This window comes from Pelodiscus sinensis, chromosome 2 (assembly GCF_052426305.1).
Source record: "Pelodiscus sinensis isolate ZL-2025 chromosome 2, ASM5242630v1, whole genome shotgun sequence".
Classification (NCBI taxonomy): domain Eukaryota; kingdom Metazoa; phylum Chordata; order Testudines; family Trionychidae; genus Pelodiscus; species Pelodiscus sinensis.
In genome coordinates this window covers 87,392,595-87,412,909 of record NC_143053.1, presented here as the reverse complement: position 1 = coordinate 87,412,909, position 20,315 = coordinate 87,392,595, and the positions used below count along the sequence as shown (strand labels likewise).

Here is a 20,315-nt window from a genome sequence, read left to right as displayed (position 1 = left end):
TCCTGCACTTGGGATGAAAGAATCCCATGCATTGTTACAGGCTGGGGACTGAATGGCTAAGTAGCAGTTCTGCAGAAAAGGACCTGGGGATTACAGTGGATGAGAAGCTGGATATGAGTCAACAGCATGCCCTTGTAGCCAAGAATGCTAATGGCATACTAGGGTGCATTAGGAGGAGCATTGCCAGCAGATCCAGAGAAGTGATTATTCCCTTTTATTTGGCTCTGTTGAACATCTGGAATATTATATCTTGTTCTGGGCCCCCCACTATAGAAAGGATGTGGACGCATTGGAGAGGGTCCAGCGGAAGGCGACCAAAATGATCAGGGGGCTGGAGCGCATGACATATGAAGAGAGACTGAGGGAGTTGGGTCTGTTTAGTCTGCAGAAGAGAAGAGTGAGGGGGGATTTGATAGCAGCCTTCAAATTCCTGAAGTGAGGTTCCAAAGAGGATGGAAAAAGACTGTACACAGTAGTGACGGATCGCAGAACAAGGAGCAATGGTCTCAAGTTACAGTGGGAGAGGTCTAGGTTGGATATTAGGAATAACTATTTCACTAGGAGGGTGGTGAAGCACTGGAATGGGTTATCTAGGGAGGTGGTGGAATCTCCATCCCTAGAGGTTTTAAAACTCGACTTGACAAAGCCCTGGCTGGGTTGATTTAGTTGGGATTGGTCCTGACTTGGGCAGGGGGGTGGACTTGATGACCTCCTGAGGTCTCCTCTAGCTCTATGATTATATGAACAGCTTAACTATACTATACTTAGTAGCTTTCATGGGACGTCAGAGGGAGAGAGAGTTTCTCTCAAGAAACTAGAACCAATCTAATGAAGAGACTGGCACACTGGTATGAACCGTACACTCTACTCAATGGGAACCTTTTCACAAAGCAGAATATGTAAGTACTTGTCCAGTGTCCTTCTAAGGCAGACTGCTGTGTTTTGTACTAACTGTAGCTGTGACAAAATGTGGCTTCCTTCCTAAATATGAAATGTGACAAGTAAGCCAGGACACAAACACAGAGGTTAGGTAAGTATCAGACAGAATGAGAAATAATCTTGCGCCATAGTTGAAAGCGACTGTTTAGACATCCAGTAGCATTAAGGACCACAGGTCTTACAGCATAAGGGCAAAAAGGTCATGGGTGATAGGTATGAGAGAAGTACCATCAGCTGTATAAGCTCAATGTTAGCCATCTGCTTTTCATCCAGGTAATAAGACTTCAACATTGATACATCAGCATGTGTGGTATCACTAACTCTCCCAATAGCTTCACACAGATGTTGAATAAGATAAGGAGAACACAGTTCTGTGGGACTCTGTAGGCAAGCACTTTGGAGGTGAACGAACAGTCATTTACGATTCACTAGACTCTGCTTGGATCCCTTTTTTCAAACCATTTCAGAATGTTTCCATTCAACTCCTTGAAGACAGGATGCTACATTTGGTAACCTTTGGTATCAAATACCATCAAAGTCCAGGAAGGTTAAGCATGGATGTTAATTCATTTACATAGATAAGTCATCCAAAGTAATACAAGTGCTGCCTCTGTACCATGCCCCATCCTGATGTGTAATTCTGGGATCTTAGAGACTGACAGCAGACATATGACTGTGGAGATTATCTACTATCTTCTTGAATTGCTTAGAAAATGGAGATTAAACACAGGTGATAATTTAAGAAAGTTTCTTTAGCATAGGACAAACTATTGCATCTTTTTTATGGCTTATAGATTTTCCTTAAAAAAGTATTAGTAGTGGTTTAATAAGGGTCCCAAACAGTGTTCCCTGTAAACTGAGCACTTGGGCAGCCATCCAGGAGAGATTTAAATGCCACCCAGTTGATTAGCAGAATACCAAAAGCTGCCAGCATGTTTCTACTGGTGGTGCATAACTATACATGCATTGGTGCACATGAAATATATTCCACACATGTATGGAAAAAGTCAGAGGGAACATTGGTCCCAGTTGTTCTAATTAATTTTGTCATCCAAGAAAAGTATGGGGGTCAATTACAAAAGATACGTCAACTGACATCAATATTCCATGATTTCTAGTTGTGTGAATTGGCTGAATTCTTGAGAGGAGTGTTTTGTGTTGCTGTTCATGGGTTCTGCTTGTTGGTTTTGGTGATATATATTACAGAATCGCTGCAGATGATCTTTATATTTTGGAGCAAATCAAAAGTAGTCTGGCTTTATGAAGCAATTTACACTCCCATAAAGTGCTTCAGGGGACTTAGCTATTTGCTAAAGCAGTGAATTCCATCTTTTTTGCCTCTTTGGTCAGAAGGCTGTTGGATGACTATTCAAGTGAAGAGATAAGCCCAGAGGATTCCAGTATAAATACAAAAAAGGATGTTACATTATACTTTTCCCACAAATCTCAGAATATTTTTAGTATACTTACTCTGGCTACCGAACATGTGAAAACTGATAACTAACAGTTTACTGCTAACTTTATGCTTAAATTACGTGTTAACATTAGTGATGATCAATATGGCAGCATGGAAGCTATACAGCAAACAAGGTACACCAATCAGCACAGAAACATACATCTAACAGTTTAAACTCATCACAGTCTAAAAACAAAAAAGGACACAGTCACATTTTTAATAGTTTATTAACACTTTAGGCTTTGTAATACCCTTAGAACCTTTATAATAAATGTTGCTTACCGATGTTATCCTTTCCCATTTGGCAAAGGCCTATTCCCCCCCCCCCCCCCCGCCCCCCGAGGCACTCTAATAGAGTTCAAGCTAGTGTTTTGTTGATTTATCTCCTGTATGTGCATCCGCATCAATCATAGCAGGAACATGCAAGACTGACTGACAGCAGTTGTCAACTGCTTTTAGAGAAGTAGTTGGAATGCACAAAGATTGCACATTGGTGCAGGTTTTAAGATTTTTTTTTAACATATGCCCATAAAGTGGGCTAATTTATTTATTATAGTAATTTTCAAGTAGTTTAAATTTGGGGTCTAAATTACTACAGAAACATACTAAAAGAAATAAGTATTTTCTATTTAGCAGAATTTCAGAAGTGTTATACATTTTTAAAGTGCTGTATTCATAAAAATACTTGACATACGGTACTACATCTCTAAGATCAAGAGATTTCTGTTAACATCTTGCCCTAAAGGGCAAACAAAAATGCAATCTGTATTCTCCATTAAACTAAAAATGTTGGGAAAATTGTGCATTTAACTTCATACATGACTTTATGGCCTTTATCATTTAACCATACTCTCACTATTAGCAGTGGAGATATTTCCCCATGCTGACATACACAAGTAAGTAGGCACACAAAGTAAGAAGTTCTAACCATTTCTGGAACAGACAAACAATTTAATCCATATTACATAATTCACTGAATACAGTTGATCTCATCCAAAGACACTCCTGAGAGCAAAATAAATTTTAGCATTACATTTTATATACAGCTATGAAGGATACCGGAAACCAAAAGAGTCTCCTTATATCAGGAGCACCTCATGTTATGTATATTAGTTATGGTGCCTGTGTGCACTTTTAGTCTGCACATATTACTCCAACCATACCAATTTCCATCTACTTCATATTTATAAAAAAAATCATATTAATCAGCTAGCTGATTTTATAATCATTTTATCTCAATACATGTATCCTTTCCCATTCTAAAGTACTGATGCCAAACATCCAACAAAAATTGACTGTATTAAGAAATGACTTTTTCTGCTCTAACAATGCTGAAAATGCTGGGCATTATTACAATTCTTTACATAAACTAGTATATGATTGCTTTGTTTGAAGCAAACTACATCCTGCACACTATAGCTTTTTTTTAGTTTACATGTTGTCAGCTTTCCTTTAAGAAACAGGTTTATACAGTCAGATATATCACCATTTTGACAGAGCATAAGTTGGAGAATTGTATTGGTTTCTGAACCAAGGAAAACAAAATAATCAAGGTTTCAGAATGTTTTTTCTAGTCATTAACCTGAAAGGAGGCTTGAATGCAGATACTGGAACATACAAATGGATACATCTGTACTTGCATGCGTTTAAGTGAAAAGGTAAGTAATATTTGTATTTTCTTTGTTGTCTTCCTTGTACATATGCAAGATTTTTTTTCATAGAAGTTTACTACAGACAGCAATGACAAATCATGATGTAAGTATATTAGTTCATTAAAAATCACTAGAAATCAAAGGCAATGAAGATAATGAGTGTTTTTCCTAGATAATTTTTCTCAGCTAAACAATGTGTGTACACACAAGGTCTAACACACTTAGCTGCACCACATCAAGTCAAGTTGTCCAAGTACATGCACAATTTTGCATACAGAAGTATCTCTTTTCCAGAATTTGTCAGTTTACAAGTAATTTCCTGTGCTAGATTATGCTGAGTCAGAATTATGGATATATTTTGTTTCAATACTACTATCTACTTGGTTTATGACCTGTATATCAGAAATGAGACAAGACATAAGATTAAGTGCAGGGAAGCATTTCAGACCCAATAAATGCATTCTTTAAAACTTAGATACACATGATTAATAGCACAGGTAAATTTGCTAAGAGTTGCATGAAAAGTTTGTGTTTTTTCTTTTAACTTTTGGAAGTTAAATAATTGGAGGCTTGGTCAGCAAATATCAACTCTAATGCATCATGGAAATTCATTATGGGTATTTGAATAGAAAAAAATGTATTTAAGAATCAGTTAAAATGGAGTTGCAAAGAGAACTGAAAGATTAGAAAACGTGAATGATTTACCCTTTCTGAAACCAAAGGAAAATTTGCCCCGTTAGACACCCAACAAACGCAAAGATGCAACAGAAGGTTGACTGTAATACACCCAGACAATCCAAGTAAATATTTAAATACCAGAAACTTCAAACATTTGTCTCCCAATATTTATACCTGCTGGATACCCAAATTATTTCTAGGTCTCAAAATAAATTTGATAATTAGCTTTTCTATAGCTGAAAGCAGCTATAAAACTATTCAGCACTTCATAAATCGAATGGGAATACGTTTTCTCAAGCTTCAAATACAACAGTCTAAGCCAAAAACTTAAAGTAAATTGGAAAACATCCATTTCTTACAAATAGCAAATTACCATGAACAATAAACTTGTTAGGAATCCCTCTAAAAGTATGACACACACGACAGGCTACCCAGCAGAAAATCTGTTAATTTTATTTCTGTTTTAATGTTAAATACCATGGGACAGGATTGTAAGGATGAAAAATTGCCAGTAACTGCCTCACAAGGGATAAGAGAGAAATTCTGCCATGATATTAGCAAAATAAGGTAAAGGAGTAAATTTACAGTTAAGAGGCACCATTTCCCGCAGAAAACCTCTTGTCATATTCCTGAATGAATGGGATTAACAATCTAATGAATCATTTTTCAAGAGGTAACAGCAACAGATAAAATTTTAAAGGATTATTAAAATAACATTTACAAGACTCTGAACAATTTTTGAACTCTTATTAAAACCACAGAAAGAAAGAACGCTTCTTTATTTATGAATTTTCATAAAGGACTGAATGTGCAACTCACACCTGCTATTGATGATTTAATGTACAATTTTTGTCCAGTAGCCGAACAGTTTGTCTTTTTTTAAAATTGTGTTTTCTAACCGTGAGAGATCATTAAAGGCAAAGCCTGTATGATGCTGTACACAAAAATGGTCACTTGGGCCATACTACCAATGAAGTGGTAGGTAAACAAATTTTTCTGGCCAAGGGAAAAAAAGGAAGCCGCATTCTGCATGCTTCGCTCTACAAGATGAATTTCCCTAGAAAGAATCCAATGAAAATGGCTGCAATTACAACAAGAAGCGAAGGAAGAGGATTGGAACCATTATCTCTGAGGGTCAAGGCTGTGGGTGATCCAGATTTATCGGAGTGTGCAACCTTTCTGAACCTCAAGTTATCCTCCTGAAAAGAAAACATGGAAGAAATTCATGAATGTGCAATCATAGTCCTTTGGAAATATAACCATGAGACTGAATCCCTCTGCTAAGTATTTAAATAACGTAATACAAAAATCATTTTAGAAGAGTAGCTGTACTATTACTTTTTAAATTGAAAAAAAAATTAAGATACTGAAAGATTAAAAATAAATTCACACTAACTCAAGTCATTATTTCTCTTTTTTAGTACCTAATACACATGCATTCCATACTGCTTCTGCATACAACTATAATTATGGGGGCAAAAACTCTTATCTTGCACACTGAAAAAATTAATCTTTTATTTACACAAAAATTTAAAGTAAATGAAACAACTCACCTATGGGTAATTTTTTGTATTGTGTGGTTTGTCTCCCACTGTACTCTGATATCACAACTACAGTTTAGGATTTAGCTTTATTTCAGATTTATTTATAAATTAAAGTGCTATTCCAATAAAGGAACGTCTATATACCCAAACAGCTACAACAATATGTAACTTATCAGTACACAGTTACAGCTATGGAAGTAATACTACTACAAAAAGCAACACCACCCTGAACACAACTAGTAAGTGAATAATTAAGTGATCTTGTAAGCTAAAATTCTCTGATCTACAATCTGCATTGGTTCTCAGCTACATGTCACTGAGTATCTAATAAATAGACCCAAAATTACGTGAAAACAGGTAATAGTGAGTTTTTAGGAAAAGCTGTGAATAATCCCTCCCTCTCCCCGCAGCAAGGAGACTGGGATGGTGCTCCAGTCTCCCTCTCCCTCTCCTTCTCCCTCTCTCCCACCCACCCACCCACCACTGCAAGGTTGGAGTGCCAGTGCTGGCTTCCCTCTGGGGAGCAGGGTGGGGTGGAGGGGGCATGCAAGCCTCCCTGCCAGATCCAGCTTGTGGGGAAAAAGTGGAGCCAGAAGCCATTCCCCCTCCCCTGGCTGGGGAAACAGCAATGCACAGACATGATGCTGCCTTGAGGCTTTCCCCACTTCTCCCATTGGCTGGAATGTGGCCAATGGGAGCAGTCAGAGGCCATGCCTGGGACGTGGTGTCTGGGAGCGGAGGGGGTGCAAAGTCAGATAAGTTCCCCCCCCTTGCCCCTCAGGCTCAGAACCTGCATCCCCCTACTCTTCTCATCCAGCTCTGCTAAGACCTCAGACCTACAGCTCACTCCTGCACCCTACCCCTGGCCTGCTCCTGCACCCCATCTCCCATTGAGACCTCACCCCCTCACACATCCCACCTCCCACTCAAATCCTGCACCCCCACTCACTGGCAACCCTGTCCTGTACACTGAACCCCTTATTTCTTACCCCACCCCAGAGCCTGGGGGTGGGGGTTTCCACAAAATCCACTACAGCCATAACCCCACAAGAGTAAAACTGGTCAATGGGAATCCCTGAACCTCAGCCCTTCCTGTCCTTCCCCTTCCCTCTGTGGGGCTGGAGCACTAGTGATGTGTCTCAGTTGGAGGCTATATAAGTGAGGGTTGGGGGTATCTGAAGGGGGTTTTTTGCTTCTCATTTGTGTGGTTCCCAACTGATTGTTCTGTGGGTCAGTGTTCCCCAATTCAAAAAAGCCATAACAAAGAAAACATTGAAACCTTTTGTGTTGGACATAAATAATTTTTTACTTAGTTTCTCAAACTTCATTTTAAATAAACATTAAAAAGTTAAGAACATAATCTGTTTAATAATTTAAATTAATATTTCCTTTCTTACTGGTTAAGTTAAACTATTCTCCCTAACTGCAGCACTGGCAACATTGCTCGGGTGTAATTATATAATTAAAAGCGAGTTTCCATTAGCAACTGATGGTCCATGGAAAAGTTTGCATTGAGCCAGGTGGGCCATGGGCCAAAAAGTTTGCGAAACACTATCTTAGGAGAACAAAAATAATTATACAGCAGATGATCCCTATTATACGGGCAGTTGTACCTACCTTCCACCACTGGCTTTGTTAATTCTCAGAAGCATTTTCCCTTTTTAAGTTTTATGCAGATAAAAACTGAAGTTAAGTTTTATCTGCAGGCACATATATAAATCCATGCCTTTTAATCATCTGTTTGGGTGTAACTCATTTTAATATGAAACATTAAAACAGAACTTACTCTCAGGTGTCGATTTTCATCTGACAGTTTCATAATATCAGCCTGAAGTCTTTTGCACTCTTCCATTAGTTTCCTTGTTTCAGTATCATTAAGAGACACACTATGTGGTTTTGGCATCGGTCCATCCTGTTTAGCTGTATTCAGGACTGGGGCAGATTTACTTGCTTCTATATCGTTCTGAAAATATTAAGAATACCCTGAGAATTTTAATTTTCTGCAGCCAAAGAAAAATTTAGAACTTAAAAAATGAAAAATTTAAACTACTACTACCACAATATATTTCAAATGAAGTTCATATCTGAGGCCATCTAAAAACAGCATGGTTTTTGTGCTTTCAAGTTTTCAATACTAATGTGTAGGAGCATTAAAAAAAAATGGGTAGGAGCATTAAAAAAAACACAGCAATGTTTGCTTTAAGCACTAGTGCCATTGAGAAAATAAGTCAGTACTTATATCTGAGTTAACACTGACCTAATAGAAATCCAAATGATTATGTAAATATGATCTACCATTTTAATATAAAGGGACAAGAAAAAAATGTGATAGGAAACAATGTAAAGTAGCTAAAATTACGAAGATGAAATCCAAAACACAGAAGTTCTGTTATTGACTGAGGTATGACAAAGAAATAAAAATATTTTACACTTTGAGTGCTTCTAATGCAAGAAGTTCAAAGCACCTAAATACTGATTAAACCTCACAGCATCTCTCCAAGGATGAATTCCAATCATTTTAAATATGGGAGAACAGAAGCAATGAGTGTAAGTGATTGTCTAAGATCACGCAACAAAACTAACAAAGCTGGAAATAGAATCTAGGAATCTAGATTCCCACATCCCTGCTTAAGACATTAAACAGGACTATGTAGCACTTTAAAGACTAACAAGATGGTTTATTAGGTGATGAGCTTTCATGGGCCAGACCCACTTCCTCAGATCAAATAGTGGAAGAAAATTGGCACAACCATATATACCAAAGAATACAATAAAAAAAATGAACACATTTTGGTATACAGGCAGTCCCCGGATTACGTACAAGATAAGAACAAACCTACAGTCCCTAAGTTGAATCTGTATGTAAGTCGGAAATGGCATCAGCCGCTGCTGAAACTGATCAGTTTCAACAGCCGCTGAATCTGGACACCAGTTCCACTTACATACAGATTCAAGGTAAGAACACCAGCTGTCCCCAAGTCAGCTGCTGCTGAAACTGATCAGCAGCTGATTCCAGGAAGTCCAGGGCAGAGCAACTCTGCCTCGGGCTTCCTGTAGTCAGCGCTGGTCAGTTTCAGCAGCGGCTAACTTGGAGACGCCTGGGGTAGAGCAGCTCAGGTGCTGCTGGCTTGGTCCAGTAGCGTGGCCGCTCCTCGGAGCTACTGGACCAACCCAGCAGCACCCCAGCTGCTCTGCCCCAGGCATCCTGATTCAGCCACTGCTGAAACTGATCAGCAGCTGAATCAGGATGCCTGGGGCAGAGCAGCTGGGGTGCTGCCGGGTTGGTCCAGTAGCGCCAAGGAGCGGTGCTGCGGGACCAACCGGCAGTGCCCCACCTGCTCTACCACAGGCCCCCGGCTTTGCTCCACGTCTCCCTGGTCTGCTGGGGGGGCACTAGCTGCGTCCCCCCCCCCCCAGCAGACCAGGGAGACGTGGAGCAAAGCTGCGGAGGACCCGAGCCGAACCATGGCGTTTCCAGATCAGCGCCGCGGTCCGGCCCGGGTCCTCCGCGGCTTTGCTCAGCGTCTCCCTGGTCTGCAGACCAGGGAGACACTGAGCAAAGCCGCGGAGGACCCGGGAGGACCCGCGGCTTCCAGATCAGCTGAAAGCGCTGCGGGTCCGGCCCGGGTCCTCCGCTGCTCTGCTCAGCGTCTCCCTGGTCTCCCTGGTCCCAGCGTCTCCCTGGGGCCGGACCCGCGCCGCTTCCAGCTGATCTGAAAGCAGCGCTGGTCCAGCCGGGTGCTCCGCCGCTCTGTTCAGCGTCTCCCTGGTCTGCAGATAAGAAGGGGTCTGCAGACCAGGGAGACGCTGAACAAAGCGGCGAAGCACCGGGGGCCAGACCCGCGGCTGCTTCCAGATCAGCTGCAAGCGGCGCGGGTCCGGCTGGGGAGACACTGAACAGAGCGGACCAGGGAGACGCTGAACAGAGCGGCGGAGCGCCCGGCCGGACCCGCGCCGCTTCCAGCTGATCTGGAAGCGGCCGCGGGTCTGGCCCCCGGTGCTCCGCCGCTTTGCTCCCGTCTCCCTGGTCTGCTAGCTCCGCCAGCAGACCAGGGAGACAGGGAGCAGCTTTTCTCACCCCGGAGAAGGCGGGCGGCGGGACCAGACGTCCCGCCGCTCGAGTCCTCCGGGGCGAGAAATCCCCGTTCGTAACTGCGGATCTGACGTAAGTCGGATCCGCGTAACTCGGGGACTGCCTGTATATGGTTGCGCCAATTTTCTTCCACTATTTGATCTGAGGAAGTGGGTCTGGCCCACAAAAGCTAACCACCTTGTTAGTCTTTAAAGTGCTACATAGTCCTGTTTTTGTTAAAGCTACACCAGACTAACATGGCTACATTTCTATCACTAAGACATTAAACCATCTCCAGTGGGCATTAAAAATACTATTTCTTGTAGTAATGGCCTGAATTAACTATATAGTTAAATTGATTTATAAAAACAATCACATGCTAGCACCACTGGAGATAATAGTAATTATCACAGTTAATGATGCTAACACAACTGTATTTTTTCCTGGTTACCTATGCAGTTACTTTTACAGAAGTTACCACTCTATTGCACTTCTTCAAATAGCAAGTAAGTAGTCTGAAAGTTAAATATCAAATCAAAGAAAGATTATATAAATACAATTGTTTAAAACTTATTGTGACAAGTATGTAAAAACAGAAGGTATCTTGATTTCAATATGCAGAAAAAAAACAAAGTTCTTGGTCATTATACTTCCTTAGCAATAACTCAAGCTGCTATTGGTCATCTCATTATACCTGCTTACATTTTACAACACATTCTACTGTATGATCATAATGAACCTAAGGACCAAATCCTGCTGTCTTACATAAGTAGTACCCTTTGGTTTCAAAATAATTACTTGTGCAAAGAGAGCACTATATGGCACTTAATTTATTTCTGGTTTGCTAACTAGGAATTGCTTTAAAAAGCAATGAAATGCCACTAAAGCCCTATAGCTTTTATCTCCCTGGAACAAACCTGCTTCATCTGCTGTCTGACCTCACTGATTGGTTCCTTCATGTCAATCTTCTGGCTATAACTGACAGGTGTCTGAAGAAAGTTGCTGCTCACTGGAGTGAAATACTTGTATCCTGGTGTAGGTAATTCCTGAGGTGGCAGGTGAGCCATACCCTCAGTACTCGGCAGATTTCTCAGTGCAAGATTTAAGGGAGTGACTAAACCAGCGGCTAAAGGATTAGGTTCTGCAACCCCACGCTGCTACTCAGAAAAACATAAACATTATGTACAGGTAGTAATATAAAGATACCAACTTACAGAAAGTACAAAGAGTTTGCTTCTGGTGTTAGTTTTGTACAATTAATTGCTCTATCTAATCTAAGCTTTAGAGTAAAATAAGCTACCCAACACTTTTTTGTAAATATGCTAACAATTTAGGGATGAAAAAACTATATGACTTTATTGGTACTATGCTTACCCTTTACAACTTTGAATTGCATGCTATACATAGGCATCTGAAGCTTGATTAAAAAAATAAATGCCTTTCTAAAAACCCACATTTAAAATCACTATCATAAGGAAATCTATAAAAATATGTTTCTATTACAACCAAAAAAACTATGTAAAAGATCGGTAAGGCCTCAAAGCCAAGTACTCAGAAGTTGGAAGTACCAGAATTAAGGTTGACCTTGCAAACTTAATTTGACCCCTTTGTGTATCCATTATAATTCAGACTTTAATAGTATGTGGTCATATAATTTTTTCCAATGAACTTCTCTCTCATTCAGTGCACAAGATAGATGGTGGTTAGGACTCTTATGTGACTGAGGCTGTTGTCTACAAGATGCCTGCCTAGGCTTATGTATGATGTAAGTAAAGAGACCTTCCAAAATCAGATTTGACAATACTGACATTACATGCTTTAAATACATAGGCCTGGGAGTTCTACTCTTCAAGGTTCTGCTCCCTTGTAATTTGAGTACAGGCAGTCCCCGACTTACGCGGATCCGACTTATGTCGGATCCGCACTTACAAACGGGGCTTTCTCGCCCCGGAGGTCGAGGTGGCGGATTGCTACCTGCGAGCTCCGGGGCAAGAAAGCCCCGTTCGTAAGCTGCTCCGGTGCCCCTGGTCTGCTGGAGACCGTCTCCAGCAGACCAGGGGCACCGGGCGGGTTCCCGCGCTTCTGAGGCTTTGACAGAGCAAAGCCTCAGAAGCGGGGAACCGCCGCTGCTGCCGCTTCAGTCCCGGTGCCTGTGGTCTGCTGGGGACCGTCCCCAGCAGACCACAGGCACCGGGACTGAAGCTGCAGCCACGGCGGGGTCCCGCGCCTCTGAGACTTTGCTAGAGCAAAGCCTCAGAGGCGCGGCACCCCGCTGCCACTGCGGCTCTGCTCCCGTGTCCCTGGTCTGCTGGGGGGGGGGCGCAGCTAGTGTGCCCCCCCCAGCAGACCAGGCTTTTGTTTTGGACCCTGGGGCAGAGCAGCTGGGGCGCTGCCGATTGGTCCTGCAGCGCCGCTCTGGGCACTACTGGACCAACCCGGCAGCACCCCAGCTGCTCTGCCCCAGGTCCTGATTCAGCCGCTGCTGGTCAGTTTCAGCAGTGGCTGAATCAGGACGCCTGGGGCAGAGCAGCTGGGGTGCTGCTGGGTTGGTCCAGTAGCGCCGAGGAGCGGTGCTACTGGAGCAACCCAGCAGCACCCCAGCTGCTCTGCCCCAGGCGTCCCCAAGTCAGCCGCTGCTGAAACTGACCAGCGCTGACTACAGGAAGCCCGAGGCAGAGTTGCTCTGCCCCAGGCTTCCTGGAATCAGCCGCTGATCAGTTTCAGCAGCAGCTGACTTGGGGAAGCTTGGGGTTCTTAAGTTGAATCTGTATGTAAGTCAGAACTGGCGGTCAGTTTCAGCAGCGGCTGAATCTGGACGCCAGTTCCGACTTACATACAGATTCAACTTAAGAACAAACCTACAGTCCCTATCTTGTACGTAACCCGGGGACTGCCTGTAATTTACAACAAATGAATATTACTTACTTTAAATGTCAGACAGTGCAAAGACTATAGGGCCTCTTCAATTTATACTGTTTGAAATGACCACTGGCCTCCATTTCTGTGGATTTTGGTGCAGATACATACAGGCTACGTCTAGACTACATCCCTTTTTCGGAAAAGGGACGTAAATTAGACGTATCACAATTGCTAATGGAGCGGAGATTTAAATCTCCCCCGCTTCATGAGCATAAAAATGGCTGCCTCTTTTTTTTGGCATGGAGCTTTGCCAGAAAAAAGCACCAGTCTAGATGCTGATCTTGCGGAAAATAAAGCCTTTTCCGAAAGATCAGCATCTAGACTGGAGCTTTTTTCCGACAAAGCTCCGTGCAGAAAAAAAGCGGCAGCCATTTTTATGCTAATGAAGCGAGGGTGATTTAAATCTCCACTTCATTAGCAATTGTGATACGTCTAATTTGCATCCCTTTTCCGAAAAAGAGATGCAATCTAGACGTAGCCAAAAATCTGCCTCTTTCTAACACATATTTCCCTTCCTTACTACTAATCAGAAAGACAGACATGGGGCTCAAGAGCAGCTGAACTAAATCCAAGTGAATGTCCTTTTTGAAGAACACTGAACTCAAAAATACATGTCTGAAATAACTGATTAAAGTTATTTAAAAAGTACATCAATACTTTCATCAATATTAAAATACTAAAATTCAGTTTTAGTGAATGAAAAAAAGTGTTGCACATAATACCAAAAAGTCTCTTTTGTTTTACCCAATCTGTTGAAATAGCTAAGAATATTAAAGAATTAGAATCAGGTCTGAAAATGAATGCAACATTTACCTACAATATTCTCAAACCTCACAATTCTAAATGTTGTACCCTCTGTGATGGCCACCCCATAATTTGTATTGTACTGTAGTAGCTATACCCAGAGAGTATTAGTCCTGTGAGGCAAAGACTTATTTAGCACAGCTCATCAACTGTACACCAATGTGTTGATTTAACAGGATATAACGATTTCCATTCATGTTTGCTAGTGTAGTTTGTAGCCATGGTGATCCCGGGAATATTAGAGACAGAAGGTGGGTGTTTTGTCCTTTTATTGGACCAGCTTCAGTTGGTGATGGGCAAGCTTTTTAGTTTCACTGAACCCTTCTTCAGGTCAACTTCAGTTGGTCCACTAGAAGAGATTACCGCACCTACCTTGTCTCTAACTGTATACTAATTAATTCAGTTCATCAGCAGAATGGTGGGAATATGAAATAAAAGCTGTAGATGAAAAGGAAGGACACTTGTCAAATAGATGTTAAATTTCTTTTCCTTACCCTATTTCCAAGTCTATTCAAGGGAGATGACAAGTGCACTCTTATATTAAACGACTACATTATTGTGAGATGTAACAATACAAGGAACCCCAATGGAGACTACAACAGAGGTAAACAATTGCTTTAAAAAAAAAAAGAGCTAAACATTTCTCTCAAGAGTATGTTCAGATTTTGTGAAACCATATCATATAGAAAAGACTGCAAAAACCAACTAGTAATGTGCTTAGGGCCATGGTGTCCAACCAGTTCTAAAGCTACTGTTATAGCGAACTAGCCACACAACTGGCCAAATCGACACATGCAGCAAGTGGCTAGCATGTTGGACACTATGAGTTTAGGGGATAAGAAAAAAATACTATTTTTTAAAAGATAAATTACACATTTGATAATTTTCTTACTTTTGGTATGTGGGACATTCAGCACAATGTATAAGTACATAGCATCTTGAAAAACACTCCGATCGATGATAAACAAATTGCTGAAAGATCTTAAAAGGTTAGTATAGCATCACTATTAGTTTCTTATTTTGTTCTTACTTACCAGTTTATCATTTTCATTGGGCATTTCAAACACACATCTCAATTTAGAATCCATTAGTTCATCTGGTTTTGCCTCTTTCCACTAAAATGACAATTTTTATGTTATTTAACATGCAAGGTTCATGCAAACCAAAGAACACTTCTTAAATTATTTGCTTTTATACCTTCTCAATACCCAAGTGTGAATATTGCTTTTATTTCAGCAACAATTTTCTGACTCTAGCTTTTAATCAATTCTTGCATCTCCATTCTTCTACAACTTATAATGAATAACAGAAGCTAGAGATGTGCATAATGTCTGGATATAAAGGTGAAAAAAACAGAATGTAACATTATGAAATAACTTGTTTTAATAGCAAAGAGCTAAAAGACATTTTGCTAAAGTACAGGAAAAATGTGTATTTTATAATGGCAGCATTATATCCTCATTAATATGATCCTATTCAGCTGGTCCCCGAGTTGCGAACGGTCAACTTACAACCGTTCGCAGTTATGACCGAAACTGTCGTAAATGGCAGACCCCGAGTTACGAACACGATCTGCGCTTACGAACAGCACGGTCGCGGGTAACTCTATGGGGTCTGACTTACGAACAAACTGAGTTACGACCAATTGCTTAGTCCGTAACCAGTTAGTAAGTCGGAGAGAAGCTGTATATTCAAAAACTTCCATCACAATAATGACATTACTAAAGGAGATTAGATTAGATGGCCTTATTGATCCCTTCGAGCCTGGAAGTCTATGAATAAATTCGTTTTCATTATCCTAGATTTTTAGACTGACTAAGTCTTCGCGGCTTTTAATTCATTACTCTTTGGGCCTTTAGAAATATTTCACAATAGCTGAAACATTTTGAATTATAATAAGCTGTCAAATATACCCTACTATAATAAAAGCTAGAATTTCCCCTCCTAACTGACATTTAAAATACTGCCACCTAAAATATGCCTTATATTTACTGAGCTCCAGATGTCTTTACTGCAATTCTTGAAAGCATTCACAACTATCCTAACACAATCCTGTTGTCAAACACCATTATGGCTAAGTAAGCACTTTAAGTTGAAAAAAGTCACAAGACTTCCTTCTAAGTACAGTAAAAAAAGATGGGCCTTATTTGCTTTAAGATGCAGAACTGCAACAACTGCATTTGTCCACTAGGGGGCAAAGTTTAGTCAAATCACTCCCAAAGAGAAATAAGTGTTAAAAGGCCATATTAATGAAGAAAAAGATTATTACATACTGACTTATCTGTCAAATAGAATATAAAGAATGCTTATAAAGGCATCTCAGAACACTAATACTACTAAGCATCAATCAACACTAATCTAATATTGAAAGCCTGGAATACACGAACAGCAGTTAACAGTATAGATTTATGTATAAAAAGTTGAAGAATGGTAATTTTGGGATGTCCATTGTAAATACAGTGTGTCCTCCTCCATAGGTCATTTGATTTTGATGAAACAGATTTAAAATTTTAATTTCAAATTTAGTTTATACCAAGCAACTTGCAATCCTAGCTAAACTGAAAAGCAGCTCAGACAAAAGGTGTAGCTTTCTGGTGGCTTTCATGTTCCTCTACCTTGAAACATTTTTCCAAGTTATGTATCTGTAATTTGTTCTACGAAGATATGCATCTTAATAAATAATTGCCCTTGGGTCTCCTGCTGTGTGGGGACACAGAGTTCCCACTGCTGTTCCCACTGCTCAGTTTTTGAGCTACTGGCTCTGGCCTGGGTATATCTCGAGCCACCTTAATGCACAATAATGACCCAATACTCAAAAACTCAAATCCCTCTGAAATGAAGATTAAAATATTTCAAAGGGAACAAAATTTAAAACAGTAAAATATTAACCCATTAAGATTACTCAATTCTATTGGAATTAAACTGGTTGAGGAATACATTGAGATGTTCACCTGCCAAAAAGAAAAATAGTCATAACTATGCTCAAAGGATGCCTAAAGAAAAAAAAGACGAAAATATAACTTTTAATAATCAAAGTGAACACTTTGAACATGGTAATTTAATGGTGATGTGTAGAAGAGAGGAGGGGCAGAATATCCTTTAAAACTTCCAGTTTAAAATAAAATATGTTAATCAACTTATTTTTAAAAAGTGGTAAAGGGAAGACAAAAACGTACATTGACAATCTCCTCAGTGACAGTTTGGGCAGAAATTCTGTAACATTAAATGTTTATAAAACTCCATGCAGTCTAGGCTATTCCAAATATTAATTTCTGTTAGAGTTCAAACTGAACAATACTTCTTGCTATGTGTATGTAAATAATTCCATGGAGATGGAAATAGATATAAGGTTTTCTGCCTTACAATAATTTCAGGAACCTCTTAGTGTAAGAGATGAAAGCATTATAGATAAACAGAATCAGAGTTTCAATAAGCCATATTCCATTAAAATCCCTTTCCCTTCCTTTTTTCCCCCCTCAGAGGCGTTTAATTGTGGAGTATATAAGCATTTAACAACCAAAGTGATACATTTTCTGTAGCTTTAACTCTCAATATCCCTCTACTCTAGTGTATTTTAACGGTGCTAATTTAAAATAATGTCTTTGAAATGGATTTTTATACCCTCTCTGGACATACCAATCATCCATGCAACCAGGATCCAAGAGTATAGGGTTGGGACCAAAAACAGACAGGAAGCTCCACTGAGGCAGATTCTGTCTAAAGCTTCTGGAGAGTCTAACAACATTTGAGGATTAACACTGCTTCTGATGAAAAAAGGCCAGAATGAACCCTTCAATTTCTTATTAAACGAATATACAGTACAAGACTGCTGAGACTAGTATATTTAGTTTTTTGTAAAGTCTGGTTTCTGACCTTTGTCTTTCTCTAGTCTGAGTTAGGGATGTAAACAAGTAGTCGACTACCCAATAAGCCTAGGCTTATTGGATAGTTGAGTTGACTAGTCACTTCCCCCCCCACTGCCACTGTATCAGAGGCAGCAAGTGGGGGAGCAGGAACCGGTGCTGGGGGAAGCCATCTTAAAAGCCATTTCCCCCCAGCACCATCTCCCCGGTGCCACCTGCCCCTGATATAGGCAGAAGCGGTGACCGGGGGAGAGGACAGGGGCTGCTGGACTTGGCACAAGCCAGGACAGAGCAATCCCAGAACAAAACTCATACATTTTCTGAAGAATTCTGACTACTATGAATAAATGATCCAAGGTTTTGAATTACAAATACATAATACATAGAGTTTGTAATCTGCTTAATCTGGCTCAAGATGGACCAGTTAACTGATTGCAAAGTTCATGCTGTAATACCCAGGGCTCGCCAGCCGCACTGTCCGGCGATCTGCGCCCGAATCCAGCTCTTCCGGGTTGCAATCTACTCGCCACAGGCGAGCAGATTGTATTATTTGTCGAGCCCTGGTAATACCTATAATTATTTGATCTTCTTGTCATTCACATTCTATTTCCCTGATATTCACCAAGCCCCCCTAAATAACTTTCAAACAAACCTCATTAAGCAAGTCACAAACTCGAATAACGTGATTATGCATTTGTAAATCAAAACCTTGGATCACTTATTCATAGTAGTCAGAATTCTTCAGAAAATATATTAGTTTTGTTCTGGAGTAAGAATTACTAAATTTTGAACATAATATGTTTATCTTTTACAGCAAAAACTGAATTTTAAGCAGGGGACATATTCATGTTAATATGTTTACTTACCACTGCCTCCATGTCTGAAGTGTTTGATGGTGCAAAGATTGTCTGTACCATGAACTTGTGTTTACTCTTCTCATTTGGGTCATAGTCAAAAGGCTGTAACATTACTGTACAGAACATATAAGATTATTCATGGTTCTTAAACTGATCATTCTGTGCAAGCATATTAATCATTTTAGCTTCAATTCAATTCTCACTTGACTGGCCACAATGCAAATGAAGTGTTGGAAATGGGTTGGGGAAGAATACACTGTAGTAAAAGATATCAACTAGACACAAATCTTACAAGTGTACAAATCCTACAATTCTCAACACTTAAATCACATATTTTTAATAGCCTGTTTGGGTCTAACACTACAAGCAGGCAGATTTTTTTTTTTTAGTTTCTGCCAGTACCAGAAAATATTTAAGACATTTTAAGATTTTAAGTTTAGTTTTCCTCAATCCATTTTTATTTTCCCTGTAATACACACTGAACTATCTTAGGAAACAGTCAGAAACATCTTGCCATTTAAGTGAATGTTAACAATAAAAGACTCAAAATGCACACGATTTTCGCTACATTCAAGATCTAGTCTAAGGAGTTTTTTGAAGACAGAGGTTAGCTAGGCCAGATTTCCTCTCTCTCTCTGGAGAGAATAGTAAAGAAACAAGTACTGGCCTATTCTATTGTGATGCTCATTACCAATAAATTCTACACTATTCCATACCTAAGATCAAAATGCTAACTTAAAAAAAACAGTATGTAAAAAGCATTTCCATAGGATGGATCCTCTAGGTCACCAATGTCTTGTAAACTGAAATGGAGGGTGGGGAAGATGTGCTTTCGTTACTTGTGAAAAAGTAATCTTTGCTTCACAGAAGTCTGAATGACTGTTGCCTACCTCCTTAACACCCAAAAATGAGAGTTGGTATTTCTTGTTTCTACATTTAAAAGAAATCAAATTTTACCACCCTGTTTTTCCCTGGATAACTGAGAAATTAATACGATTAAAACAATAAGCGACATACTATAGCAACTGAGAAGGAAAGACATTTGTGTTTAGATTTTTTTTTAAAGCACATTTTAATCTTACTTAAATCAAAATCTCTGACAGAGTTGCAGTTAAAACTTTTATATAAAAAGATCTAACAAAAATTAATAGTTGAGAACTTGGCCCACTGGCCTTTGCCTACTTCAAAAGAAACCTGTATTAATACCTCAAAATCCACAGTTAACCAAAAAACTTTATGGATCATTAATGTTTTCAATACGTCTTGGAAAGTGGATAAGATAATATGTGTTAACATATTCATAAGATTAATCAGATAACATAGGTAATTATAAGCCAATTAGCATAATATCAAGCCTGGGCAAAAAAAAAGAATGACTGCTATGCCACACTATCAGTAGAGTTAAAAAGCAATATAGTAGTTGACATAACTGAATGGAAAATTAGTCTTGTCAAATGAACATATCTTTCTTTGACAAGATTTCAAGTATAGCTGAGAAAGGTAACTGTGTTGACATACTATAAAATATATA

General features: G+C 39.8%; 1 protein-coding gene across 2 annotated transcripts in view; it reads right to left on the bottom strand.

Annotated features, from left to right (window-relative positions):
* Window positions 1-5,153: 5,153 nt before the first annotated feature.
* VAPA (VAMP associated protein A) overlaps window positions 5,154-20,315 on the bottom strand; it is a 48,128-nt gene continuing 32,966 nt past the window's right edge. The window contains exons 3-7 of one of the 2 annotated variants that reach the window (XM_075920981.2): window positions 18,794-18,897; window positions 15,099-15,179; window positions 11,259-11,498; window positions 8,056-8,232; window positions 5,154-5,924 (exon numbers count right to left, since the gene is read on the bottom strand). In XM_075920981.2, coding sequence (XP_075777096.1) covers window positions 5,766-5,924; window positions 8,056-8,232; window positions 11,259-11,498; window positions 15,099-15,179; window positions 18,794-18,897 — 761 coding nt within the window. In that variant the 3' untranslated portion in view covers window positions 5,154-5,765. The remainder of the gene's footprint in view (window positions 5,925-8,055; window positions 8,233-11,258; window positions 11,499-15,098; window positions 15,180-18,793; window positions 18,898-20,315) is intronic. The other variant, XM_075920982.2, reaches the window with a different exon arrangement.